Raw genomic sequence first — 27969 nt, 5'->3', positions numbered from 1 at the left:
TAAATGTATTATAGCATGTTGCATAGATATGAAAAAACTATTTATATAGAACATGCACAAATTATTTATATTAAGTATATAGTAGTAGTTTATAGCTTAGCTATGTACACTGATATATACATATTAAGAGATGCCCAAAATAAAGTCGCTCCTATTTTACCGATGTACTCCAAACATTGGAGTACTTTGACTACTAAGTATTAGTTGGTAGCTTAGTTATATTTGCAGAACCTTCTATACGTAGAGAGTTGATAGGATTTACATAACTTGTTTAGTGCTGATTTTCAACGATATTGCACTCTTGAGCTCATTCTTTTTTCTCTTTGGTTCCTGTTACAAAACAAATCAACCAAATAAAGAAAAATTAGTATGTCAAACAAAGAAATTATAACAGCTAAAAAAGTAGTTGATCTGCCTACCACACAAATGGTTATACAGCAATGTGTAACAAATAATATGATTATTCACACTTAAAAAGCTATCCTGTTATAAATGGTTGGGAATTAACGTTTTCAATTAAGACTTTAAACTTTTTTTCTGTTGTTGGATTGCAAAATGAGCATCCCAAATTGCACATGTAAAGGATCTTGCACAGTTTGCAAAATTTTCTTCCCAAGCTACAGGAAACAAATTTTGGGAATGCAAAAGAGAAGAGCAAAGATTTCAGACTCAGAGCATGTTATTGACTCAACCACAAATCTGTTAACTATCAAAGACAAAATAGTACTTCTCTCTTAAAAATGTGGTTATCAACCCTTTTTACATATTTTTGTTAAAGTGTAACCTAATTGTTGATTCAATTACAATATCTGAAAACACCTCAAGTCAAGCCACCTGATTTTGGCATTTGGGTGAGAAGGGGATGCTAATATATATTTCAAAAACAACATTGTACTTTTCAGTCATTTTCATGGTTCTTACCAAAATTTAAAATCTGGAGACAGTGAGGGAATAAGACAGGAAATAAACAAATATTAGATATAATTCCAGATTCTAAAATAAATATCAGCAAGTCAAAAGTAAAAACATGACAAAATAAGAAATTTGATATTGTAGTTAAAGACCCATATAAGTAATCTACAACTAAAAAGCTAGATATTAAACCTAAAATCATGTAACTATGTATGAAGTGGAGAATAATGCAGAAAGATGGTTTTCTTTAGTGCTGCCAATGACAATTAATTTTTCATGAAAACAAAGAAAAGAGAAACAAAGGTATAAAAGTATATTATTTTTTATAGTTGCAAATATTATGAATTCAAAAAGAAAAACTACAGATAACACTTCAATCATATACCTAAGCATCTAAAACGCGGCGCCCAAGATACCATTCAAGACAGGGCTCAACATCATGGATGAATTAACCTGTCTGTGTCCCTGAGCTCACTGTATGTCATATACACCCGACCAACTGGGCATAGGAGCATAATGAGGAAAACTTTCAACACCACAATGTACCTAAAAAATTAAGGGAGGAACTAATTAAAACGTATCCTCAGTTAGAAGAAAATAATGCATGCATAATAGCCACATGGACCTTGCGTATATAAATTGTTGTGGCAATGATTTGCAATAGAAAACATTGTTATAAATAAGATATACGAAACACCAACATTGCAATGGTTTTTTTTTTTTTTTTCATTCGATTGTACTAAAGCATGCATCTTAGTGGAGAACAATTAAGTACTACGTGAGGTCTCTATAATGAAATGGGAGATTGAATACAGTCGAGGAAACTGGAAATTCAAATATGCCCACACTCCATAGTATTATCTTCACAACCAAAAGAAACGTTTATATATACGACATATGTTTGACATTGTTTTTCCCCACTCAAATCGTCTTGAGAAAATTTGACTACATTGAGAATAAGCAAAAGAGTACTTTTTACTACCTAATTTACTAACATCTACCAAATCTAAAAGCTACAAAACTTTGATTAAAGAATCAAATAGAATAGCATGAGAAAGTTATTAAGACACCATATCTGAATTTTTTGCAAATAAAAACACCTGTATTTCACCTGATTTTCCAATGAAATATAGATGCTTGTATTTCACCAGTACATAAACATGGTTTTAAATATTAGTCTCATCTATGATATATTTCGTACTGTCATAGATAGAGATTAATAAAAGACCTCTCGCAATGTTACTATGTCATAGTAATAAGGGGTGTGCTATCCACACACCCCTTGATAATTTCAGTCCATTGATCTTCTTCAATTCATCCGATCCGATGGCCGAAAATTAAAAAGGTGTGTGAGAAGTAAAATGAGGTGTGTGGATGTCACACCCCTAGTAATAATTTATATTACTTCTTTTATTATAACCAAACTTATACCAGTTTGTAATATTCAACCAACTTTAAACCTTTTGGATTAGAACACGGGCAAATGAAAAAATAAGTTAATGCAAAATCTTTAGCACCTCAACTTGCAAAATATTTGCAATATATTGAGATCTATCACAAACAAAACAATGTCGAAACCAAAGATGCTAACTCCCAACACAATCAAAACTACATATAGGAAAAAGGAAATGAAGCTTAAAAAGCTTAAATTAGGGAAAAGAGTTGGAGAAGCAACAACTGACATTATTTACCAAGGCTTTTCAAGGTTGGCAATATAATGGATATGCTTCCCAGGAGCTTCAACTAAAGCTTGATAAATTGTTGAAATGGGTTGGAGCAGAAGTAATTTGAGTGCCTTCTTTCTGAGTACCAAAAAAATATATATATTTTAAGATTAGATATTACAAACTGATGTACACATAGTAATAGAATCAGTGTTAATTTCTCCATTTTATAGCAATACCTCATAACAAATCATCGTCGACAAATGAAATGAGTTTTAGTTTTTCAATTAAAAAAGCCAAAACACATTTTCAGAGAGTCCGTTAGCCAGAGAAAATCAGAATAGCCAATAGCAGACAAATCCGGAAAAACAGATAGAAACAAATAGAATCATTCAAATTTTGTATATTGTTAGTTTCTCAAGCAGCCTTTACATATTCAATCTCCAAAACCCACAATTTAAACTAAAACCCACAAATTTAAACGAAAAACTCCATAAAATCATGAAAATTTTAATAAAATCCAAGTATATTAATCACAAATTCGATCACATAAATCTTCACATCCAATAAGTCTAAAAGGTACCTAGCTTCGTTGCAAAATCGTATCTATACATGCCAAAGCTCAAATTTCCTTGCAGCTGCCTTGATTCGATAAGGCCTGATTCAAGCAGACTTTAAAAAAGGTTTTCAATCATTACTTTTTTAATTTGTTTTGGAAATGCGGTCAGATCATGTTGTCTAAAACAATTGTTAACATGTTATTGTTGAATATATTATAGCAAGGAGTAAACAATTTAACACTCGAAAACCTGCAAGCCAGTGGCTCCAAGACGAAAAAAAACTGTACAAACCCAAATCAACTAAGTTACAAAACAACTAAATATGCAAACAACATCAGAGTCTGTGTAGCGATCTAGTTTTTTATTTTGTAATTAAATTTAATCTCAATTTTTTGCCCAACAATGGAACCATCAGAGGTTGTGCAGCAATAGTGCACAACAGTTTAGTAAACAACATAAGAGAATGGGGATAAATTGAAGATTAATACATATACATCTATTAGAATAGCTAAACATGTAACATAATTCACACCAATAAACCATCATTCAATTTGAATTTTGAAGTAATCTGTCCATATTGCCTAAACTACTTAACCGAAAGAGAACAAATTTACTGGAAAATTTCTAATTTTTCCTAATATGTTAGTAGAGAACAATTTCTTACATGTTTCAATATATCCACAAAAATGGTTCTTTTTCCTTATGAATCTGACACGGACACCTGCAACTCCCCTATAGAAATAAAAAAACAACCTGAAAAATTAAAAGGAAATGATTAGACCCAATACTCTCTGATGAAATCCAACAAATTGAATAGGGATTTACATAAATAGGCAGAAATTAAAAAAAAATCCATTCAAATACATGAACAAAAGATATTAAAACAACAAAAAATCAAGAGAAATCAACTTTGCAGTAAACTCTAGATCCCAAAACAAAAAAATTATTCCTTCTCTATTCCTTAGCTAGCCATCACTCTCAAAATTCCTCAATCCCTTATATCTCACAAAGAGAAACACATGCATGTCCATTTCCGCTCTTAAAACCGAAAGAAATGTTTCGGTTTCTTAGTTTCTTACCCAAATCCACCAATTCTAATCAAATTTTTGCAACACACATGTGAAATAGATACACAAAACACCAACATTACAATGGTTTTTTTTTTCATTCACAGATGTGAAACACATACACAAAACACCAACATTACAATGTTTTTTTTTTTTTTCATTCACAGATGTGAAACAGATACACAAAACACCAACATCATACATTCTTTTCTTGTGGCTTTGGTGGCTTTGGCAAATGGGTTTTTTTTTTTGTTCAAGGCAATGGACAGTAGCAGAAAAGGGGGAGAGCAGACAGGCAGCAGATAAGCTGCAGAAAAACAGTAGAAAAGCAAGAAATAATCAAATTGACCCGAACTTACCAATTTTTTATTCAAAAAGGAGTTGGAATCAAACTAAACCTGAAAAATATTATATATCCAATATTAAGTGCATACACCTATAAACTAATCTTTATATATACTTTAAAATAATACCGATCAATGTAATATAAAATGTTATTATATTCAATACGGCAATACCAAATTGTAAAGTGAACTCTAAAAAGTAAGGCCTATGTTAGACATCTGTATTATATAGCAACTTCATTTCCATCAGAGAGTACACATCATTGAACAAACTAAGAAGATACCTGTTGTAAATCGAGAAGCTTCCTCTCAAGATCTCTAACAGCATCATGTCGCTCTTGAATTTCGACCAGAGTGTCCATTATCTACAATTTGATACACAATTTTGGAAATGATCAATCTTAATCAGAAAATTAAGTTTTCAACAACCCAAGCTAGAAGAGTTAGGAGCTTAAAATTAATTGTTTAAGATGTCAAAAAATGTGTCAAGTTTGTGAGAGAATGCACAATTTCGATTGTAAAAAGTGCTTATCTGGGGGCAGAGAATAAAAAAGGATATTTGACAAATCTGGCCTCCCACTTGTTCTTGGATTGCCTTCTGGAAAATTTGTTCACCATCTCCTGTCTCAATTAATCTTTCAATTGTCTGTACAAAGTAAAATAATTAGAAAATGAGCTTTCACAGTGGTATAGATATACTGTAATTTCAACAGTGCAATAAGTTTTACCTCTTCATCAGCTCTTGCGCCCATCACTGAGATTCACAAAATGCAAGAGAAATAAACTATAAAATCAGATCATAGAAATTCAAGTAGAAGTTCCAGAAATAGCAACCACTGATGAGTGGCAAGTGAGGGGTTCAAACCTGTAAAAACTCGCCTCTCGACAACATGACGATACTCTGGATGGATGGTGTCCCTTAGAGTCTGCATGTTTTAAGTTCAAAATTTAGCGATGAAAGAAACAAAGATTATGAGATTAAAACAAAACTGACCAAAAAAGATACAGACTCGGCGACTTAAAAACCGATTCTAATAAAATCGAAAACCCAGTAATTCTGGTAGTCACTGTACCACTGAGAAAACATAAAAAAATGAACACCAAAGAAGTCAATCGCTGAGAAAACATCAAAAACCAAAATCAGACGCCAAAAATCCATAAAATTAAAATATGAGTTTTATTAATCGGGTAGTGAATCAATAAAATACCACGGATGCTGGTTCAAAAAAAACCCTTGATACCAAAGGACTGCAAAGGATTGCTTTGTCATAGAAAGTAAAAGAATAAATTGAATCAACTGAACATGCTTCTTGCCAACCAAAAAAGTAAAATACAGGGCAACAACCATTTCTTTTATCCCGTTTGTCCAACACCACCAGCATTTCAAACAAAAAGGAAGAGTTTAATAACTAATAACTTCAGGCACTTTCCAGTTGTCAGCTAGCAAGATAAAGACCATGGATAATTTATTGTGTTCATTTTCCTACCATCTTAAGTGACCAGAAACTGAAAATTTCTTATCAAATGTGTTAATGCTGCAATATATAGGATGACGGAGAAAATTCCAGTGAAGATTAGTTGAGGAAATTGACAGTGTCACTACTTGCCTTTGGAAAGATGTCTTTTCTGGAAACCCTTTCAAAGTGTGTAGGATCCAAAACTTGTAATCGATTAGAGTGTGCCGATTAGGGTGATTTGCTATCTAAGACTCACTTGGGAGTTGGGAGCGAAGTTATAAGTCGCAAGCTCTTGAAATGCAGTAATGAATTTGGATAATATTGGACATGGAAGAAAATACCACATGCACAGCAAGCTACAGCGACCATAAGAGGAAAAAAAAGAAAAAAAAAAGATTTTAAGCAAAAACCATGAATCCAACTCAAAAATGAAATCTTCCAAATAACATCTCAAAACCATAACCCAAATCAAATGCACCAAATCTCACATCAAAAAATAAATTATACAAATTGACATATTGGTAGAAACCCAACAGAGATTTTAGAGAGAAAGAGAGAGAGAGAGAGAGAGCGAGTACCAGAGGAAGTGAGATATGGTTGCACCAATTCTCCAAAACCCACAATTTAAATGAAAAAAAACCCACAAATTTAAACAAAAAATTCTATAAAATGATGAAAATTTTAATAAAATCCAATTACATTATTCACAAATTTGATCAATCAAATCTTCACATCCAATAAGTTTAGAAAGCTACCTAGCTTCCTTGCAAAATCGTATCTCTACAGGCCAAGGCTCAAATTCCCTTGCTGCTGCCTTCATTCGATAAGTCCTGATTCAAACAGTCACATATATCAGATACATATATACAATAAGTTGATGCGTTCAATGGGCATGAACTTATCAGAAGAGGCGCCTGCTCAGAAATCGAAGAGGACCGATCCGATGAAAATGGTGAAAGGTATAGAAAAGCGAAGCAAGAGGCGAAGAAAGCTGTCAGAGAAGCTAAGTTAGTGGCTTACGACGATATGTATAAACGACTAGAGACCAAAGAAGGAGAGTTGGATATCTATAAACTATCTAGAGCAAGGGAAAAGAAGACAAGGGACCTAAACCAAGTGAGGTGCATCAAGGATGAGGATGGAAAGGTTCTTGCTACAGAGAACGCGGTTAAAGACAGATGGAGAGGTTATTTTCATAATCTTTTCAATGAAGGACATGAAATGAGTGCTTCTTTAGGGGAGTTGAGTAACTCAGAAGAGTGTAGAAACTACTCTTTTTATCGTCGAATCCGGAAGGAAGAAGTGGTTGTAGCTTTGAAGAAGATGAAGCATAAAAAAGCAATAGGCCCAGACGATATACCAATCGAAGTGTGGAAACTTTTAGGAGAGACAGGTATAACATGGCTCACTGACCTTTTCAATAGGATTTTGAAAACGAAGAAGATGCCAAATGAGTGGCGAACGAGCACTTTGGTGCCTATCTACAAGAATAAGGGCGACGTACAAAATTGCATGAACTATAGGGGTATTAAGCTAATGAGTCATACAATGAAGCTCTGGGAGAGAGTCATTGAGCATAGATTGAGGCAAGAGACACGGGTTTCAGACAACCAATTCGGGTTCATGCCAGGGCGCTCAACCATGGAGGTAATCTATCTCTTACGAAGATTGATGGAAAGATATAGAGATGGGAAAAAGGATTTACACATGGTCTTTATAGATTTGGAAAAAGCGTATGATAGGGTCCCAAGAGACATTCTTTGGAGGATTTTAGAGAAGAAAGGAGTACGAGTAGCATATATCCAAGCTATAAAGGATATGTATGAAGGAGTAAAGACTGCCGTAAGAACTCATGAAGGACAAACCGAAAGCTTTCCCATAACTGTAGGATTACATCAAGGCTCATCCTTAAGTCCTTACCTTTTTGCGTTGGTAATGGATGAGTTAACAGGACATATTCAAGATGATATTCCTTGGTGTATGCTTTTCGCAGACGATATAGTGTTGATAGATGAAACTCAGGAAGGGGTAAATGCAAAGCTTAACCTTTGGAGAGAAGTGTTGGAATCTAAAGGTCTTCGCCTAAGCCGATCAAAGACAGAATATATGGAGTGCAAGTTCAGTGCAAATGGAGGCCAAAACGAGTTAGGGGTGAGGATCGGAGATCAAGAAATACCAAAGAGCGACCGTTTTCGTTACCTAGGATCTATCTTACAAAAGAACGGAGAATTAGATGGAGATCTCAACCATAGAATACAAGCTGGATGGATGAAGTGGAAGAGTGCATCCGGCGTGTTATGTGACCGCCGTATGCCACTGAAGCTCAAGGGAAAATTTTATAGGACGGCAATAAGGCCGGCGATGCTGTATGGCACAGAATGTTGGGCGGTGAAACATCAACACGTACACAAAATGGGTGTAGCAGAGATGAGGATGCTTCGTTGGATGTGTGGGCACACGAGAAAGGATAAGATTAGGAATAAGGATATCCGGGGTAAAGTAGGAGTAGCCGAAATTGAAGGAAAGATGAGAGAAAATCGGTTACGGTGGTTTGGACATGTGCAAAGAAGGCCTACTGACGCTCCGATTAGAAGATGCGACTATGGGACAGAGGTTCAGGGCCGAAGGGGTAGAGGAAGACCTAGGAAAACTTTGGAAGAGACTCTAAGAAAAGACTTGGAGTACTTGGATCTAACGAAGGACATGACACAGGATCGAGCACAATGGCGTTCTAAGATTCATATAGCCGATCCCACTCAGTGACTTGGATTTTCCAAGTCTCCAACCGAGAAGTTTTCCTCACTCGGAAAATTAAGGGAACACTACCCCAACCTACATGCTCCACTCAGAAAGCTTCAACATACAAGCTTCAACAAAAGAAAATTCAAAGAACTTAGCGAAGAAGGCTTTGGTGTATTTAACACAATACGTTGAAATGAATGAAAGCTTATTTATTGATATCCTCGATAAGATACAAATATGTACATATACATGAGTCAAAATAAACACACAAGAGGGAGCATTCACAAAGGTTGCTTAGGAGAAGTCTCAGCAGTCGGTAGAGCCCCAGAAAGAGAAGGCACCGGAGGAGGATCATTTGGAGCCTCAGTACTGGACAGAACCCTAGAAGGAGGAGGCATTAGAGGTTGATCATTTGGAGCTTCATTACGCGGTACAGCCCCAGAAGACGAAGGCAATAAATGCCTTTGGAACAAACCCACAAATCTCTGATGATCAAGTAAAACCTGACCATCAGTTTCCTTCATCTGGTCAAGCTTCCTCTTCATGTTTGTAGCATAGTCATGTGCGAGCCGGTGCAACTGTTTATTCTCATGCTTGAGCCCTCTAATCTCCTGTTTGAGACTCATCACTTCAGCCGCCAATGATTCAACTTGGCGGGTTCGAGCAAATAGGCGTTGGGCCATATTAGACACAGAACCTGCACACTGAACACTGAGAGCCAGCGAATCCTTAACAGCTAACTCATCAGACCGTTTGGAAAGTAGTCTGTTATCTTTGGGAGTGAGAAGGTTCCTGGCCACCACCGCAGCGGTCATATCATTCTTCATCACGGAATCCCCAACGGTAAGAGGACCAGTAGGGGAGACGAAGGATGGGCGCCATATGTTGTCTGGAGAAGGCGGGGCTGCCTCTTCAACAAGGTTCAAGTCAAAACGACGGTCGGAGGGGCCAGACATTTTCAAAAGTGTTGAAGAGAGAAGAGGTCGGACAAATCAAGATCTTAGAAGTGCAAGAATGAAGCTTCTACTGGTGGAGATTCAAGTGTGCTTTGGAACTTAATGCCAGCCCCTATAAAAATCTGCACTCGACGGAGCTTCAGAAATCGATGAGGCGCCTGCTCAGAAATCGAAGAGGCGTTTGCTTTCTCAAAAGCTGGGCTGCTTAGAGATCACGAGGGTTGATCTCAGAAATCGAAGAGGTGTTTGCTTTCTCAAAAGTTGGGCTGCTCAAAGACCACGAAGGCTGATCTCAGAAATCAAAGAGGCGCTCGCTTTCTCAAAAGCTGGGCTCCCCAGAGACCACGAGGTCCGATCTCAGAAATCGAAGAGGCACCTACTTTTCCAGCCTTGTCAGCACCTGTCACACGCACTCAGCTTTGCGAAAATTATGGGCATTCTGTCGAAGACTTCTGGGGAAGTAGAAAACACATGAATCTTACTGTTCAATCACCCACTTCCCACACGCAACAATAGCTCATGGGTACCACAGAAAACTTTGCCAAAGTTCTCTGCCAAAGTTGAGCACGTGAAGCTTGCAGCTCCCACTACATCGCTCTGACCAAGAAGGGTAAAAGAATAGCAAAGAAACAGCACTAACAAAGTTTAGACCCATAAATTTTGAAGGTCTAGCTACCATATTATTACCCACAAGGGTAAAGGAACAGTACCACTGCTGGATAATTGGAAAGTCCCTGTGTGTCAACCTCTGTGCTTCGTGGCAAGGTAGACTAGCAAACATGCCCAACCTTTACCCCCATTCGAGAAAACAATCCCAATAAGATTGCTTGCTCCAAAATCGAAGAGGCACCGTCCTCCGAATCTCGAGAGCCAGACTCCCAACATGACTACTTTCTTAAAAATCGAATAGAGGGTAAAGGAACAGTACCATTGCTGGATAATTGGAAAGTTCCTGTGTGTCAACCTCTGTGCTTCGTGGCAAGGTAGACCTGCAAACATGCCCAACCTTTACTCACATTCGAGAAAACACTCCCAACAAGATTGCTTGCTCCAAAATCGAAGAGGCACCGCCCTCCGAATCTCGAGAGCCAGACTCCCAACATGATTACTTTCTCAAAACTCGAAGAGACACTGCTCCCCGAATCTTTGAGAGCCAGACCCCCATCATGATTGCTTTCTCAAAAATCGATGAGGCATCGTTCTCCGAATCAATCGAAAAGGCGCTCGCTTTCTCAAAAGCTGGGCTGCTCAGAGACCACGAGGGCCGATCTCAGAAATCGAAGAGGCACCTACTTTTCTAGCATTGTCAGCACCTGTCACACGCACACTCAGCTTTGCAGAAATTATGGGCATTCTGTCGAAGACCTCTGGTGAAGTAGACAACACATGAATATTACTGTTCAATCACCCACTTCCCACACGCAACAATAGCTCATGGGTACCACATATAACTTTGCCAAAGTTCTCTGCCAAAGTTGAGCACGTGAAGCTTGCAGCTCCCACTACATCGCTCTGACCAAGAAAGCTAAAAGAATAGCAAAGAAATAACACCAACAAAGTTTAGACACATAAATTTTGAAGGTTTAGCTACCATATTATTACCCACAAGGGTAAAGGAACAGTACCACTGTTGGATAATTGGAAAGTCCCTGTGTGTCAACCTCTGTGCATCGTGGCAAGGTAGACTAGCAAACATGCCCAACCTTTACTCACATTCGAGAAAACACTCCCAACAAGATTGCTTGCTCCAAAATCGAAGAGGCACCATCCTCCGAATCTCGAGAGCCAGACTCCCAACATGACTACTTTCTCAAAATCGAAGAGAGGGTAAAAGAACAGTACCATTGCTGGATAATTGGAAAGTCCCTGTGTGTCAACCTTTGTGCTTCGTGGCAAGGTAGACTAGCAAAAATGCCCAACCTTTACTCACATTCGAGACAACACTCCCAACAAGATTGCTTGCTCCAAAATCGAAGAGGCACCGCCCTCCGAATCTCGAGAGCCAGACTCCCAACATGATTACTTCCTCAAAAATCGAAGAGACACTGCTCTCCGAATCTCGAGAGCCAGACCCCCAGCATGATTACTTTCTCAAAAATCGAAGAGGCATCGTTCTCCGAATCTCGAGAGCCAGATACCACAGACCACTTTTTCAAAGTGCTCTGACAGAGTTAAAACATGTGAAACTGGCAGCTCCCACTACTGTGCTATGACCAAGCAGGGTAAAGGAATAGCATTACTACTTGTTAGGGAGACTCCTATATATGTCGACCTCCATCCCCAACGGACAGGCAGACCTGCAAAAATGCTCAACCCTTCATCATATCTGAGAGGGCATTCCCAACGAAGCCTTTCGAAATATTCAGCTTTCTTTCCCCCCGATAATACCTCTGCAAACAAGCTATACTAGAGCAAGAATATCTCATATCATCAGGGTTAAAAGCAAGAGTATCCCATATCATGTTTTTTCCCTGTCTTTTCCTTTGGCCTTGTTTTTACCTGCAAGACAAGGAGAAAGAGCAATCAGTCAGCACTTGGAATCAAGCTTCCAGCCAGGAACTGACTGCCTAGAGCCCCTTACCTGATTACTTACCTGGCATTGCTCTCGAGTACTCATCTTCAACATCTTATGTTTCCAGGGAAGATTCCGCATCTGCTTGAGGAACAGATAGGGCAAGTGCGAAGGATACAAGGAAGCATGTGGAGACAAGCGTAAGAGCATACGTGCCGATACATCCATTACTCTGTCAAAAGCAAAAGTATCCCATATCAGCAGGGTGGAACGTACTCTAGATTTGATGGACTTGTTTTGACCCTCAAATTCTTCAGTCGGCCTTATACTCTGGAGGAAACCAGAAAACCCTCCAGCTCAGTTCAAGAATAAGCCTGTGGAAAGTTACTTCTTCAAAAGCAAAAGTATCTCATATCATCTCTTCTCATTTTTCTTCTCTTTATCCTTCATGCTGCTGCAAGATGGGGAGAAGGTGAACAATCAGTCGGAGCTCTGATTGCTTACCTTGTCTGTCACCTCTTTCAGCAGACCCCCTAGCTCGGCGACTTGGGGGACTCCTACTACATGGTTTGTATCGCGCTTGACCAAGCCTGAAACTACAAGTAAGCTTCAAGTGAAATTGATACATTACCTTGTGCATCTCCACCAGTTAAATATACCACCCCTGGATGGAGGAAGAGTACTTCCAGAGAAGATGCCACATCTACCTATGAGACAGATAAGGCAAGTCAAGACGACACCACGCTCCGATACTTAGAAGTTTCGTGATTACGAGATCATTCTCCCACAATATTTCCTAATGTCATTTGTACTAAATCATTCACTTGTACTCACTAAAGGAGAGCTTAAACCTATGTACTTGTGTAAACCCTTCACAATTAATGAGAACTCTTCTATTCCGTGGACGTAGCCAATCTGGGTTAACCACGTACATCTTGTGTTTGCTTTCCTATCTCTAAATACTTATCCACACTAATGACCGGAGCAATCTAGCGAAGATCACAAAAAGCGACCGTTTTCGCTACCTAGGATCTATCTTGCAAGAGAACGGAGAATTAGATGGAGATCTCAACCATAGAATACGAGCTGGATGGATGAAGTGTAAGAATGCTTCCGGCGTGTTGTGTGACCGTCGTAGGCCACTGAAGCTCAAGGGAAAATTTTATAGGACGGCAATAAGGCCAGCGATGTTGTATGGCACAGAATGTTGGGCGGTGAAGCATCAACACGTACACAAAATGGGTGTAGCGGAGATGATGATGCTTCGTGGGATGTGTGGGCACGAGAAAGGATAAGATTGGGAATGAGGATATCCGAGGTAAAGTAGGAGTAGCCGAAATTGTAGGAAAGATGAGAGAAAATCGGCCCCGGTGATTTGGACATGTGCAAAGAAGGCCGAATGACGCTCCGGTTCGAAGATGTGACTACGGGACAGAGGTTCAGGGCCGAAGGGGTAGAGGAAGACCTAGGAAAACTTTGGAAGAGACTCTAAGAAAAGACTTAGAGTACTTGGATCTAACGGAGGACATGACACAAAACCGAGCGCAATGGCATTCTAGGATTCATATAGCCGACCCCACTTAGTGGGAAAAGGCTTTGTTGTTGTTGTTGTTGTTTCAATTGCTAATTCTGATGAAGCAGCAGTAGTTCGACATATTGTTTCTGATGAAAATTATTATATATCAGTGGTGCAAATAAGCAAAATAATAGTGTCTTTAGACTTAAATTCACCAATTTCATAACCTTCTCCATCAGTACCTTCACCTTCTCCGTCCCCTCCTCCTTCATCACCTACTTCAGCAACTCTCAATATCACCAAAATTCTAAATGACTATCCAAACTTCATAATAATTTTTTTATTTAGCCTAAAATAGGAAAAAACCCAAAACATAAGATGTACAGAACTTTAGACACAAATATTTCAAGATATGAATTTGAGGTCTACTACACATCATCATATAGGACTAAATTTAAGATCAATAGGATAAAAAGACATGCATTTTGATATTTTCATGCATGTACTTCTTGTACTCAATGCATTTCCAGAGGAGAAGAGAAGGATACCATCTCTTTATCTACTTTCTTCCAAAATAGAAGCATATCTCTGGCTAGTTTCCTTGTACGAATTGTAGCCCCCTCATCAATTTAAGAGATCTACTGACCTTCAATTTCACCTACATAGAATAAAAGAGTCGACAGTTCAGTATAAACATTACAAACACCATCTGATGAAACCTAAACCCTACAAACGCCAGAAAAGGGTACAAATTTTAGAGAGACAACTCTGTCGAAATCTTATAGGAACAATCCTAGGTAGAGCAAATCTTTCAAAACCAACCCCACCCCTCCCTCACTCTCTCTGAAATTCTCACTCCCCCATACCCCCATATTCAGCATCACTACTCAACCCATAATTCTATCTCTGCATTCCCACTCCCCCATGCCCCCAAATTCAGCATTTTTTTTCATCTAAATTACCATGAAAAAGTGTGATTAATAATCTTAACAACGTGCTCAAAATCAAGCCCAAATTATCCGAAATGGCATACACTTCAAAACAAAAATTTAATTCTGCTAAGGGTAGGGGGAGACAGGTTAGGACAGTGGGAAATGGACCACTTTTTTTTTTATTCCTTGATTCCATCATTTTGTAAGTGGTCGGCCAACTCCTTAATTTAATAAGATTAGTTTAGGACTTTGTGAGCATAGGTGTTGCACGTTGATAACAAAACAATTTAAAAGTTGAGAAACCTTATCCACTCATCTATTCTATTAAACCTTAAAGATACCTCCCAATATAAACATAAATTAAATATAACTCAAAAAAATACAAATAAAACAAACAATAATCAGCAAACAAAAACCCTAAACATTCAGATTTTTCAGATTCAAATGAAACCCAATTTCCACACAATCAATTCAAAATCCCATCAAAGAAAATCAAATGCTAAATCCAAAACCTGCATTCTCATCAAAAAAAAAAAAAAAAAAACTTGATTTTAACTCTTATAAATGCAAAAGATGAAACCCAATTTCCACACAATAAATTCAAAATCCCATCAAAGAAAATCAAATGCTAAATCCAAAACCTGCATTCTCATAAAAAAAAAAAAAAAAACTTGATTTTAACTCTTATAAATGCAAAAAATCATATATGCAAAACTTAAAGGAACAAACAAAAGAATTACTTACAAAAATCTCAAAAGCTTAATCATGCGCTTGATGGATCCAGTGGAAATCTGTTGGACCTTTTCCCCAATTAGATAGAATTCGATGTTGGCTGCAGTAAACTGAAAAACACATTGTCACCAAGCATAAAAGCCGGTTTTCAGATGAAATGAGGGCATATATAAATATCACTCGGATTCAACAAACTGCATACTAATTCTTGTTTAGATTTTTTTAACTATTTAGTTACTATGGTAAGAAACATAATTTAAATAATTATGAGAATAATAGTTTAACACTCACAATAAATATCATAAATGAACTAATAAGACATTTGCATTCAAACAAAATACAAATGATTTAGTCAATTACTGACTTCAAATCTACTAATTTTGTGAGAGAGAGAAATAATTACAACATTTTTCAATGCATGACGATGATAAATATGACTCATAAATAGTTTTGACCTTAAATAAAAGAAAATGCTTAGGAAAATCAAATTTAACAGAGGTCAATACCTGTACCAGGGAAAAGAATGGATGCATCCCTTTCTGTAAATGCTGCACTGCCCAAGAAGTAAATACATTATGATGAAAGTACATTCATAAATTAATTAAAAAATGAAAGGAAATTATGCATCACGATTTCGACTTACTTTTCTGGCAACTTGTTGCAGTGAAGAAGAGAGCCAGAGGTACCGTATCAGGTACCCACCACCAACGCTGTGTAATGAATTTCAATATAAAAAAAATAAATAAAGAACACGTTAAGGGCTTGAATTGCAGGTGCACTCTCTCAGTTAGTAGCAAATAATATAGTCATGCTGCCTAACCATGATAAAAATTAACAATTGTGAAGATATATGTCAGCTCCAAGAATCAAATCAAATCCATTTGTATACTTGCCCATTCTATTTTCTCAGCTACTAATTCTGCATATACATAATCAAAATGAATTATCAGCCAAGTCCACTTCACATCATATGTTTTGAGATTATTTTCTCAAAACAGTTAGAATTCTCTGAAGATACAAATGCATGCAGATCTATAGTTTTCTTCAGGATCTGTGACAAAAACATAAGCACACTTCTTATTTCCAAGAATCATGTTGATGAAAACGTTTCATCTCTTCATATTTTATGTCCTGGCCGATAGTAAACTCCTCTGTTCTTCGGATTTTTCTGTTGTCTTGCATCTTGCGCATTTGGCCGGTCCCAAGCCCGGATAAAGGAGGAGGGGGAGGGCGTCAGGTAGTCGACAGCCGGCACTCCATGATCACGTCGAATCCTTATGAAAATGAATCCAGAACAAAATAGCGCTAAAGCTAGGGCGTCACCCGTAAGTGGCGCGCTGTGCGGCCCGAGCACAGTGATAAGTGAGCAAGGGTCGCTGTATCTCCATCGGCACCCGGATGCAGTGTTAAATGAGCAAGGGGGCCATAGAAACTTCTTTTCGAACGACTCCACTCAAAGTTGTTTGGGAGCATATGCTCCTATCAACTTTACCCGGGACACACAAAAGAAGTACTTTGATCCTATTAGACGGGGGAGGGTGAAGAAGCTAGGACAGAAGGGTAGAGTTCAAGAGAGCAAAATGCGTTTAGGAACGTGGAATATAGGAACCTTAACGGGAAAATCTATGGAAGTAGTGGAAGTTATGGTGAGGAGAAGGATAAATATTATGTGCCTACAAGAAACTAAGTGGGTTGGTAGTAAGGCAAAGGATCTAGAAAACTCAGGGTTTAAACTTTGGTATTCGGGCACACATAGAACGAGAAACGGTGTTGGCATCATCGTGGACAAGACCTTGGTACAAGATGTTGTAGATGTCAAGAGGGTAGGAGATAGAATCATGGCAATCAAGATTGTAATAGGACAAGAACTTATCAATGTGATTAGTGCGTACGCACCTCAAGTAGGGTTGGATACGAGGTCGAAGGAGAAATTTTGGGAAGATCTTGGAGACTTGGTGCAAGGAATTGCTCAGACGGAGAAGTTATTTATAGGATGAGATTTAAATGGACACGTGGGCAGGGAGACAGGCAACTATGGAGGTTTTCATGGTGGCCATGGTTTTGGGGAGAGAAACGAGGATGGGGAAGCTATCTTGGATTTTGCAATGGCATTTGATCTCTTCTTAGCCAACACCTTCTTTAAGAAGAGAGAAGAACATGTGATCACCTACAAGAGTGGATCGTCAAAAACACAAATAGATTTTCTTCTAATGAGGAAAGGGGATCGTATAACTTGTAAGGATTGCAAAGTTATACCAGGAGAGAGCGTGGCTAATCAACATCGCTTGTTGGTGATGGATGTACATATCAAAAGAGTGAGACAAAAGAACAAGACTTGGAAGTGCCCAAGGACTAAATGGTGGAATCTAAAAGAAGAAAAACAAGCCATTTTCAAAGAGAAAGTAATCACCCAGTGTGTGTGGGATAGAGAGGGGGAAGCTAGCCAAATGTGGGATTCCATGGCTAGTTGTATCCGAAAAGTAGCAAAAGAGGTATTAGGAGAGTCCAAGGGCTTTGCCCCACACCAAAAGGAATCTTGGTGGTGGAATGAGGAGGTACAAACAAAGGTGAAGGCTAAGAAGGAATGTTGTAAAGCCTTATACAAGGATAGGACTGATGAAAATGGTGAAAGGTATAGAAAAGCGAAGCAAGAGGCGAAGAAAGCTGTGAGAGAAGCTAAGTTAGCGGCTTACGACGATATGTATAAACGACTAGATACCAAAGAAGGAGAGTTGGATATCTATAAACTAGCTAGAGCAAGGGAAAAGAAGACAAGGGACCTAAACCAAGTGAGGTGCATCAAGGATGAGGATGGAAAAGTTCTTGCTACAGAGAATGCGGTTAAAGACAGATGGAGAGGTTATTTTCATAATCTTTTCAATGAAGGACATGAAAGGAGTGCTTCTTTAGGGGAGTTGAGTAACTCAGAAGAGTGTAGAAACTACTCTTTTTATCGTCGAATCCGGAAGGAAGAAGTGGTTGTAGCTTTGAAGAAGATGAAGCAAAGAAAAGCAATAGGCCCAGACGAGATACCAATCGAAGTGTGGAAAGTTTTGGGAGAGACAGGTATAACATGGCTCACTGACCTTTTCAATAGGATTTTGAAAACGAAGAAGATGCCAAATGAGTGGCGAACAAGCACTTTAGTGCCTATCTACAAGAATAAGGGCGACGTACAAAATTGCATGAACTATAGGGGTATTAAGCTAATGAGTCATACAATGAAGCTTTGGGAGAGAGTCATTGAGCATAGATTGAGGCAAGAGACACGGGTTTCGGACAACCAATTCGGGTTCATGCCAGGGTGCTCAACCATGGAGGCAATCTATCTCTTACGAAGATTGATGGAAAGATATAGAGATGGGAAAAAGGATTTACACATGGTCTTTATAGATTTGGAGAAAGCGTACGATAGGGTCCCAAGAGACATTCTTTGGAGGATTTTAGAGAAGAAAGGAGTACGAGTAGCATATATCCAAGCTATAAAGGATATGTATGAAGGAGCAAAGACTGCCGTAAGAACTCATGAAGGACAAACTGAAAGCTTTCCCATAACTGTAGGATTACATCAAGGCTCATCCTTAAGTCCTTACCTTTTTGCGTTGGTAATGGATGAGTTAACAGGACATATTCAAGATGATATTCCTTGGTGTATGCTTTTCGCAGACGATATAGTGTTGATAGATGAAACTCAGGAAGGGGTAAATGCAAAGCTTAACCTTTGGAAAGAAGTGTTGGAATCTAAAGGTCTTCGCCTAAGCCGATCAAAGACAGAATATATGGAGTGCAAGTTCAGTGCAAATGGAGGCCAAAACGAGTTAGGGGTGAGGATCGGTGATCAAGAAATACCAAAGAGCGATCGTTTTCGTTACCTAGGATCTATCTTGCAAAAGAACGGAGAATTAGATGGAGATCTCAACCATAGAATACAAGCTGGATGGATGAAGTGGAAGAGTGCATCCGGCGTGTTGTGTGACCGCCGTATGCCACTGAAGCTCAAGGGAAAATTTTATAGGACGGCAATAAGGCCGGCGATGCTGTATGGCACAGAATGTTGGGCGGTGAAGCATCAACACGTACACAAAATGGGTGTAGCGGAGATGAGGATGCTTCGTTGGATGTGTGGGCACACGAGAAAGGATAAGATTAGGAATGAGGATATCCGGGGTAAAGTAGGAGTAGCCGAAATTGAAGGAAAGATGAGAGAAAATCGGTTACGGTGGTTTGGACATGTGCAAAGAAGGCCTACTGACGCTCCGATTAGAAGATGCGACTATGGGACAGAGGTTCAGGGCCGAAGGGGTAGAGGAAGACCTAAGAAAACTTTGGAAGAGACTCTAAGAAAAGACTTAGAGTACTTGGATCTAACGAAGGACATGACACAGGACCGAGCACAATGGCGTTCTAAGATTCATGTAGCCGATCCCACTCAGTGACTTGGATTTTCCAAGTCTCCAACCGAGAAGTTTTCCTCACTCAGGAAATTAAGGGAACACTACCTCAACCTACATGCTCCACTCACAAAGCTCCAACAAAAGAAAATTCAAAGAACTTAGAGAAGAAGGCTTTGGTGTATTTAACACAATACGTTGAAATGAAGGAAAGCTTATTTATTGATATCCCCGATAAGCTACAAATATGTACATATACATGAGTCAAAATAAACAAACAAGAGAGAGCCTTCACAAAGGTTGCTTAGGAGAAGTCGCAGCAGTCGGTAGAGCCCCAGAAAGAGAAGGCACCGGAGGGGGATCATTCGGAGCCTCAGTACTGGACAGAACCCTAGAAGGAGGAGGCATCAGAGGTTGATCATTTGGAGCTTCATTACGCGGTACAGCCCCAGAAGACGAAGGCAATAAATGCCTTTGGAACAAACCCACAAATCTCTGATGATCAAGTAAAACCTGACCATCAGATTCCTTCATCTGGTCCAGCTTCCTCTTCATGTTTGTAGCATAGTCATGTGCGAGACGGTGCAACTGTTTATTCTCATGCTTGAGCCCTCTAATCTCCTGTTTGAGACTCATCACTTCAGCCGCCAATGATTCAACTTGGCGGGTTCGAGCAAATAGGCGTTGGGCCATATTAGACACAGAACCTGCACACTGAACACTGAGAGCCAGAGAATCCTTAACAGCTAACTCATCAGATCGTTTGGAAAGTAGTCTGTTATCTTTGGGAGTGAGAAGGTTCCTGGCCACCACCGCAGCGGTCATATCATTCTTCATAACGGAATCCCCAACGGTAAGAGGACCAGTAGGGGAGACGAAGGATGGGCGCCATATGTTGTCTGGAGAAGGCGGGGCTGCCTCTTCAACAAGGTTCAAGTCAAAACGACGGTCGGAGGGGCCAGACATTTTCAAAGGTGTTGAAGAGAGAAGAGGTCGAACAAATCAAGATCTTAGAAGTGTAAGAATGGAGCTTCTACTGGTGGAGATTCAAGTGTGCTTTGGAACTTAATGCCAGCCCTATAAAAATCTGCACTCGACGGAGCTTCAGAAATCGAAGAGGCGCCTGCTCAGAAATCGAAGAGGCGTTTGCTTTCTCAAAAGCTGGGCTGCTCAGAGACCACGAGGGTCGATCTCAGAAATCGAAGAGGCGTCTGCTTTCTCAAAAGTTGGGCTGCTCAAAGACCACGAAGGCCGATCTCAGAAATCGAAGAGGCGCTTGCTTTCTCAAAAGTTGGGCTGCTCAGAGACCACGAGGGCCGATCCCAGAAATCGAAGAGGCACCTACTTTTCCAGCCTTGGCAGCACCTGTCACACGCACACTCAGCTTTGCGGAAATTATGGGCATTCTGTCGAAGACTTCTGGTGAAGTAGAAAGCACATGAGTCTTACTGTTCAATCACCCACTTCCCACACGCAATAGTAGCTCATGTGTATCACATATAACTTTGCCAAAGTTCTCTGCCAAAGTTGAGCACGTGAAGCTTGCAGCTTCCACTACATCGCTCTGACCAAGACGGGTAAAAGAATAGCAAAGAAACAGCACTAACAAAGTTTAGACACATAAATTTTGAAGGTCTAGCTACCCCATATTATTACCCACAAGGGTAAAGGAACAGTATCACTGCTGGATAATTGGAAAGTCCCTGTGTGTCAACCTCTGTGCTTCGTGGCAAGGTAGACTAGCAAACATGCCCAACCTTTACTCACATTCGAGAAAACACTCCCAACAAGATTGCTTGCTCCAAAATCGAAGAGGCACCGTCCTCCGAATCTCGAGAGCCAGACTCCCAACATGACTACTTTCTCAAAAATCGAAGAGAGGGTAAAGGAACAGTACCATTGCTGGATAATTGGAAAGTCCCTGTGTGTCAACCTCTGTGCTTCGTGGCAAGGTAGACTAGCAAACATGCCCAACCTTTACTCACATTCGAGAAAACACTCCCAACAAGATTGCTTGCTCCAAAATCGAAGAGGCACCGCCCCCCGAATCTCGAGAGCCAGACTCCCAACATGATTACCTTCTCAAAAATCGAAGAGACACCGCTCTCCGAATCTCGAGAGCCAGACCCCCAGCAGGATTGCTTTCTCAAAAATCGAAGAGACATCGTTCTCCGAATCTCGAGAGCCAGATCCCTGATAGGATTGCTTGTTCGAAAACCGAAGAGGCAACACTTTCCCAACTACAAGAGCCGGATCTCCTTGGATAAAGCTGTCTGTAATCTTCACACGCAACATCAGCTTTCCACATACCACAGACCACTTTTTCAAAGTGCTCTGACAGGGTAAAGGAATAGCATTACTACTTGTTGTTAAGGAGACTCCTATATATGTCAACCTCCATCCCCAACGGACAGACAGACCTGCAAAAATGCTCAACCCTTCCTCATATATGAGAGGGCACTCTCAACGAAGCCTTTCGAAATATTCAGCTTTCTTTCCCCCTGATAATACCTCTGCAAACAAGTTATACTAGAGCAAGAATATCTCATATCATCAGGGTTAAAAGCAAGAGTATCCCATATCATGCTTTTTCCCTGTCTTTTCCTTTGGCCTTGTTCTTACCTGCAAGACAAGGAGAAAGAGAGCAATCAGTCAGCACTTGGAATCAAGCTTCCAGCCAGGAACTGACTGCCTGGAACTTACTTACCTGGCATTGCTCTCGAGTACTCATCTTCAACATCTTATGCTTCCAGGGAAGATACCGCATCTGCCTGAGGAACAGATAGGGCAAGTGAGAAGGATACAAGGAAGCATGTGGAGACAAGCGTAACAGCACACGTGCCGATACATCCATTACTCTGTCAAAGCAAAAGTATCCCATATCAGTAGGGTCGAACGTACTCTAGATTTGATGGACTTGTTTTGACCCTCAAATTCTTCAGTCGGCCTTATACTCTGGAGGAAACCAGAAAACCCTCCAGCTCAGTTCAAGAATAAGCCTGTGGAAAGTTACTTCTTCAAAAGCAAAAGTATCCCATATCATCTCTTCTCATTTTTCTTCTCTTTATCCTTCATGCTGCCTGCAAGATAGGGAGAATGTGAACAATCAGCCGGAGCTCTGATTGCTTACCTTGTCTGTCACCTCTTTCAGCAAATCCCCTAGCTCGGCAACTTGAGGGACTCCTACTACATGGTTTGTATCGCGCTTGACCAAGCCTGAAACTACAAGTAAGCTTCAAGTGAAATTGATACATTACCTTGTGCATCTCCACCAGTTACAGATACCACCCCTGGATGGAGGAAGAGTACTTCCAGAGAAGATGCCACATCTACCTGTGAGACAGATAAGGCAAGTCAAGACGATACCACATTCCGATACTTAGAAGTTTCGTGATTACGAGATCATTCTCCCACAATATTTCCTAATGTCATTTGTACTAAATCATTCACCTGTACTCACTAAAGGAAAGCTTGAACCTATGTACTTGTGTAAACCCTTCACAATTAATGAGAACTCCTCTATTCCGTGGACGTAGCCAATCTGGGTGAACCACGTACATCTTGTGTTTGCTTTCCTATCTATATCCATTTATATACTTATCCACACTAATGATCGGAGCAATCTAGCGAAGATCACAAAAAGCGACCGTTTTCGCTACCTAGGATATATCGTGCAAGAGAACGGAGAATTAGAGAGATCTCAACCATAGAATAGAAGTTGGATAGATGAAGTGTAAGAGTGCATCCGGCGGGTTGTGTAACCGTCGTAGGCCACTGAAGCTCAAGGGAAAATTTTATAGGACGGCAATAAGGCCAGCGATGTTGTATGGCACAGAATGTTGGGCGGTGAAGCATCAACACGTACACAAAATGGGTGTGGCGGAGACGAGGATGCTTCGTGGGATGTGTGGGCACACAAGAAATGATAAGATTGGAAATGAGGATATTCGAGGTAAAGTAGGAGTGGCCGAAATTGAAGGAAAGATGAGAGAAAATCGGTTCCGGTGATTTGGACATGTGCAAAGAAGGCCTACTGACGCTCCGGTTCGAAGATGTGACTACGGGACAGAGGTTCAGGGCCAAAGGGGTAGAGGAAGACCTAGGAAAACTTTGGAAGAGACTCTAAGAAAAGACTTAGAGTACTTGGTTCTAACGGAGGACATGACACAAAACCGAGCGCAATGGCGTTCTAGGATTCATATAGCCGACCCCACTTAGTGGGAAAAGGCTTTGTTGTTGTTGTTGTTGTTGTTGCATCTTGCGCATTAAAAAATGAACGGACTTAAAGGCTGCCACTTCTAAGAAGTCTTTGATGTCAGGCAGTGACCACCTGTAACACATGAGTAATTGTCTCTCAGTAATTCAGAATTCACCAGAAAAACAAAATATTATCAAATAAGTAATAATTGGAAAAACATAAACAACTTACAGCCTCTAGCTGTATGAAAATGCTTGTTTAATTTTCTTCTGCTGCTTTTAGGAGATGGAAATTGAGGCTTATTCTTGTCTTGTGCTCAATGATATCAATTTCAGCTTGCTCCCAAACGTACTGCAAAAGCTAAAAGAAAGTTACAGACTTTGCAAGTAAACAATAGCTGCTAATTTTTCTCCAAAATTTTCAGATACCTCATTCCCAACCATACATCCAAATAAAATAAAAGTAAAAACTCCATAGTACCAAAACACAACCAAAATTTGAACCTGAAAATCCATCTTCAAAGTTCTATCAAATGCGAGCATTTACTCAATTTTAAGAAGTTGTATTGTTAAAACTTAAATCCCATGATGAACCCACCTTCCTTAATCTTTTCTAAAGAAGCAATAATTCACATAATGTATCCAAATTAGAAAATAACATATGATTCATGATATCTTATACTTTCATATCCAAGTTATGTTTATGCAAATCATGAGAGCCACACATTTAAATCTCATCCCACACGCCCTAAGTAAAAAAGAAACCAGCTCCTCCATCATTCAATGTCCAAGCAGATTTAGCATGTGGAGTAATAGAATATCAAAACGCAAGTTACAATTTTTAATGTACTTTAATAATTATTTCTTCAACTTTACCTCCAAGTAGTTCTTCCGATGGAAATAATTGATTTCAAGTGCCTAACCAGTGAGGCACCCTTTCTTTCCCACACTCTCGTTAACAATCCATGAACCTGAAGAGAGAAGAATCAGTTATAAGTTAATTGATCTTAGTTGGTTCCATAACTTGCTAATACGAAAAGAGAAAAAAAAACAAAAAAAGTTAATCGAAGGATTTTACAAAAGCTACAAAAATTAACTAAATCCCACATCAAAAGAACCCAGAAATTTAATGAAGAATTCTCCAAAACCCACAAATTAAAACGTAAAATTCTACAAAATCATGAAAATTTTAATACAATCTAATTATATTAATCACCAAATTGAATTAGATCTTCACATCCAATAAGTAACAGAGTTTGAAAACATTATACCCCAAGAAACCCCAAATTTACAGAAATTGGGAGCAAAGATCGAAGAGATCTCACGAAGCCGACATCGAAATCGTCAATCGTGTTGCAGAGCACAGTTTTTTCGTTTTGGATTTCCAGATAAAGATTCAAACCCAAAACTGAGTAATTTATAAAAAAATTCACTGAATCAATTCGAGAAAGTGCGAAAATTATCAAACCTGAAGATCTCTTCCGCCGTTCGCGGACTCAAGCCCATCTCCCTACTCCTCTCCTCCATCTCACCGAGTTACAGAAATGAAGGCCAGTTTGAGTGGTTTTGGTTTTAGGAAGCAGGGAGCCGATGCTATTCCAGAGATGGTGTTGTGGCTGCTAGGGTTTCAGAAAGGGTAAACGAAGCCAAATGAAATCGAGGATCTGCAGCAATGGTGCTGAGATCCCCACTCCTCCCGCTCCCTCTCTCTCTCGCTCTGTCTCTCTCTCTCTATCGGAGGCATGGCCTCCCATCCCCGAAAGCCCTCACCGAATGACAGCAAACCTAAACCCACCCCAATCCGTCTCAAACGCACAGGACAAAATTGCCCTTCCAACCCACCCCCAATATCAGCCCAAACCTGACGGCTTTGCTGTAAATAGCGTGAAATCGAGTGGCTCCCTGATAAGCCATATAGACAAAATTACCCTCTGAAATTTTGAGAATTACCCTCCCAACCGATTCCCATTCGGCTGGTATTGTTGTAAATAAAGCAAAATCAAAACAAACGTGAACAGTGCCTGCCCTCCCCCTACTTTAGAATAAGTAATTAGTACCCATCCTAGGACTTTCACCATTACAGTTAAGGACAATATAATCGAGTACACGAAAGCTATCGTTTTGTCAAGTGATAGTACTCTCCTGCTGTTACCCGCCATTAACAACGATTAGGTTCTTAACCCAAAAAACAAAAATTCGGATTTGTATTAACTTTTAAAAACAAAGAAAACTGGATTTAGTAAGGAATTTAGACTACGTAGGCACACTTATTTAATTTTTTAGTCGCAATTTAGATTAATGTAAATAAAATAACGTTTGAAATTTTAAAGAACTGACTACTTGTCCTTGAATGAAACAACGTGTCCTTGAAGGAAAGTTCTGCGAAAATATCAAATGCAATATGCCAAAATAATATCTTGATATGGGGAAAATTTGGACTTACTTGGATCAACCGTGACAAGCATGGCAGTCCCTGCGTCACAAGTGCCTCCAGCGACCTTCGTGTTCTGCAAGTAACTATTGAAGGCATACGAAGCATGCCACAACAATGTGTTGGTAGCAGGACCCCATTGGGCCGGATTGACTTGCAGTCTGCCCCGGACCCACACGCATAGTCCAGGGCTTCTTGGATTATCGGGTCCGGCACTGTCGGCTTCACCACGCCTCACACGGCAAACTGTGGCGGCTTTTTCTGCGGAGGGGATGGCGGTCCGGACGGTGGAGGGAAAGCTATTAGCGGCGGAAGAACTGGTGGGCTCAGGACTGATTTGGGTGGGGTTGGGATTGTGGTTGGTGGGTGTGGGCTAGGCCCATTTTGTGGTGGGTTTGGGATGGGTGAGGAAGTGGGCCCAGATGGAGGAGGATTTGCAAGAGGTGGGTGTGGAGGAATTGGTAGGGATACGGAGTTTGGGGCTGGAAGAGGGAGATGTCCCGGTGCTGGTGAATCCAACGGTGGTGATGAGGAGGGAGAGCTGGCATCGAACGGTTGGAATTCAATATTTGGGGAAGCCAACGTAAAATGCAAGTCCAAGTGATTATTGCTTTCAGTCTGTTCTTCTCTAATTCGTGGATTGATTTGCTTTTGTGTAGTTTTGTGTCTTGGGGTTTAAAGAATTGCGCAAAACTTCTTGCATCTGCACTAAAACAAACCACAGAATTAGTTGTAAAAGTTGTTCAAGTTACTTAAGTTGTAGGAAGGGAAGTACGCATGCAATTAACACGTCACACTAAAACTATCTCAAGTCAATCACATGCTGCAACGTATCCTTATTCGGTGCCTGCATTCCCAATGGCCTCCATTGCATACTCAACTTGGTAGAGACGGCCCTCAGGGGAGAAGATTGTTGTACGGCTATCATATCTCCTAGACATCTTTGATGACAACTGTCGAGTAACTGTCGAGTAAATATCCAAACTTACAGTGAGAACACCCGAAAATCGAATACGAAAGGGAAAAAAAGCTCTTCTTCAATCTAACGTACGAAGTTATTACATATGTGAAAAACTGAAAACATTAGAACCCAGATACAAAATCTACATTAAATCTCATCAAACAGATAAAACCACAATATGCAAATAAAATTTCATCAGAAACTAATTAATAAGACAAATGTTGAAAAATGCGGATCTTGCCCAATTTCTCTGGCGCTCTGTTCGTGCAGATGGTCAAAGAAAATTTATGCTTTTAGCCGCTGTTCAGATCAGCGCCCTATTTTTCACCAATTCGTCGTCGTCTTCTTCCTCAAGAAATAACCAAGGTGGTAGTTCAAACGTTTTCGCGCATGTAACCCAATAATATTCAAGGATGTTTTCGTGAGTTTGATATGAGTAGTTCTGTTTACACCCAAACATTGCCTCTGGACACCTATTTCCTTGACAACCCTTGCCAAAGTTTACAATTATGTGGACGCCCATCTTTATTTGTGAATCACTGGATTTTTCAAAACTCGCCCTACAAACAATTTTGTTCGTTTTAAACAAAAATAT

General features: G+C 39.8%; 1 protein-coding gene and 2 long non-coding RNA genes across 29 annotated transcripts in view; 2 read left to right on the top strand and 1 right to left on the bottom strand.

The window, feature by feature from the left end:
* Nucleotides 1-27969, top strand: part of LOC126611107 (uncharacterized) — a 52818-nt gene that overhangs the window by 1554 nt on the left and 23295 nt on the right. Inside the window, exon 2 of the long non-coding RNA XR_007618713.1 lies at nucleotides 26453-26874. This is a non-coding gene — a long non-coding RNA (uncharacterized LOC126611107). The remainder of the gene's footprint in view (nucleotides 1-26452; nucleotides 26875-27969) is intronic.
* On the bottom strand, nucleotides 41-27877 carry LOC126611104 (uncharacterized). Of its 27 annotated transcripts, none has more exons than XR_007618688.1 (20): nucleotides 27234-27877; nucleotides 25451-27116; nucleotides 24859-24953; nucleotides 24215-24334; nucleotides 16215-16313; nucleotides 16038-16104; nucleotides 15901-15942; nucleotides 15407-15504; nucleotides 14279-14388; nucleotides 6760-6834; nucleotides 5413-5473; nucleotides 5276-5301; nucleotides 4832-5193; nucleotides 4563-4601; nucleotides 4406-4510; nucleotides 3801-3889; nucleotides 3160-3248; nucleotides 2604-2714; nucleotides 1298-1458; nucleotides 41-330 (listed from the first exon to the last, which is right to left on the bottom strand). XR_007618688.1 is itself a non-coding variant. In XM_050279284.1 (13 exons), exons 4-11 carry the CDS (start codon nucleotides 16215-16217, stop codon nucleotides 5283-5285), a joined length of 465 nt encoding a protein of 154 aa, XP_050135241.1. In that variant the 5' UTR covers nucleotides 16218-16313; nucleotides 24215-24334; nucleotides 24859-24953; nucleotides 25451-25959; the 3' UTR covers nucleotides 4283-4510; nucleotides 4832-4912; nucleotides 5276-5282. The 27 variants fall into 27 exon arrangements, 2 of the variants coding, with proteins under 2 accessions (XP_050135241.1, XP_050135242.1); XR_007618689.1 differs by having other exon boundaries at nucleotides 27295-27309; XR_007618695.1 differs by lacking the exon at nucleotides 27234-27877 and having other exon boundaries at nucleotides 4832-4912; nucleotides 5128-5193; nucleotides 25451-25966.
* On the top strand, nucleotides 9963-23342 carry LOC126611106 (uncharacterized). Its single transcript, XR_007618712.1, has 2 exons — nucleotides 9963-10051; nucleotides 21100-23342. It is a non-coding gene; the product is annotated as an uncharacterized LOC126611106 (long non-coding RNA).

Source organism: Malus sylvestris, chromosome 17, assembly GCF_916048215.2.
Source record: "Malus sylvestris chromosome 17, drMalSylv7.2, whole genome shotgun sequence".
In the NCBI taxonomy this organism is placed as follows: Eukaryota; Viridiplantae; Streptophyta; class Magnoliopsida; order Rosales; family Rosaceae; genus Malus; species Malus sylvestris.
This window is presented reverse-complemented; position numbering and strand designations above follow the sequence as displayed.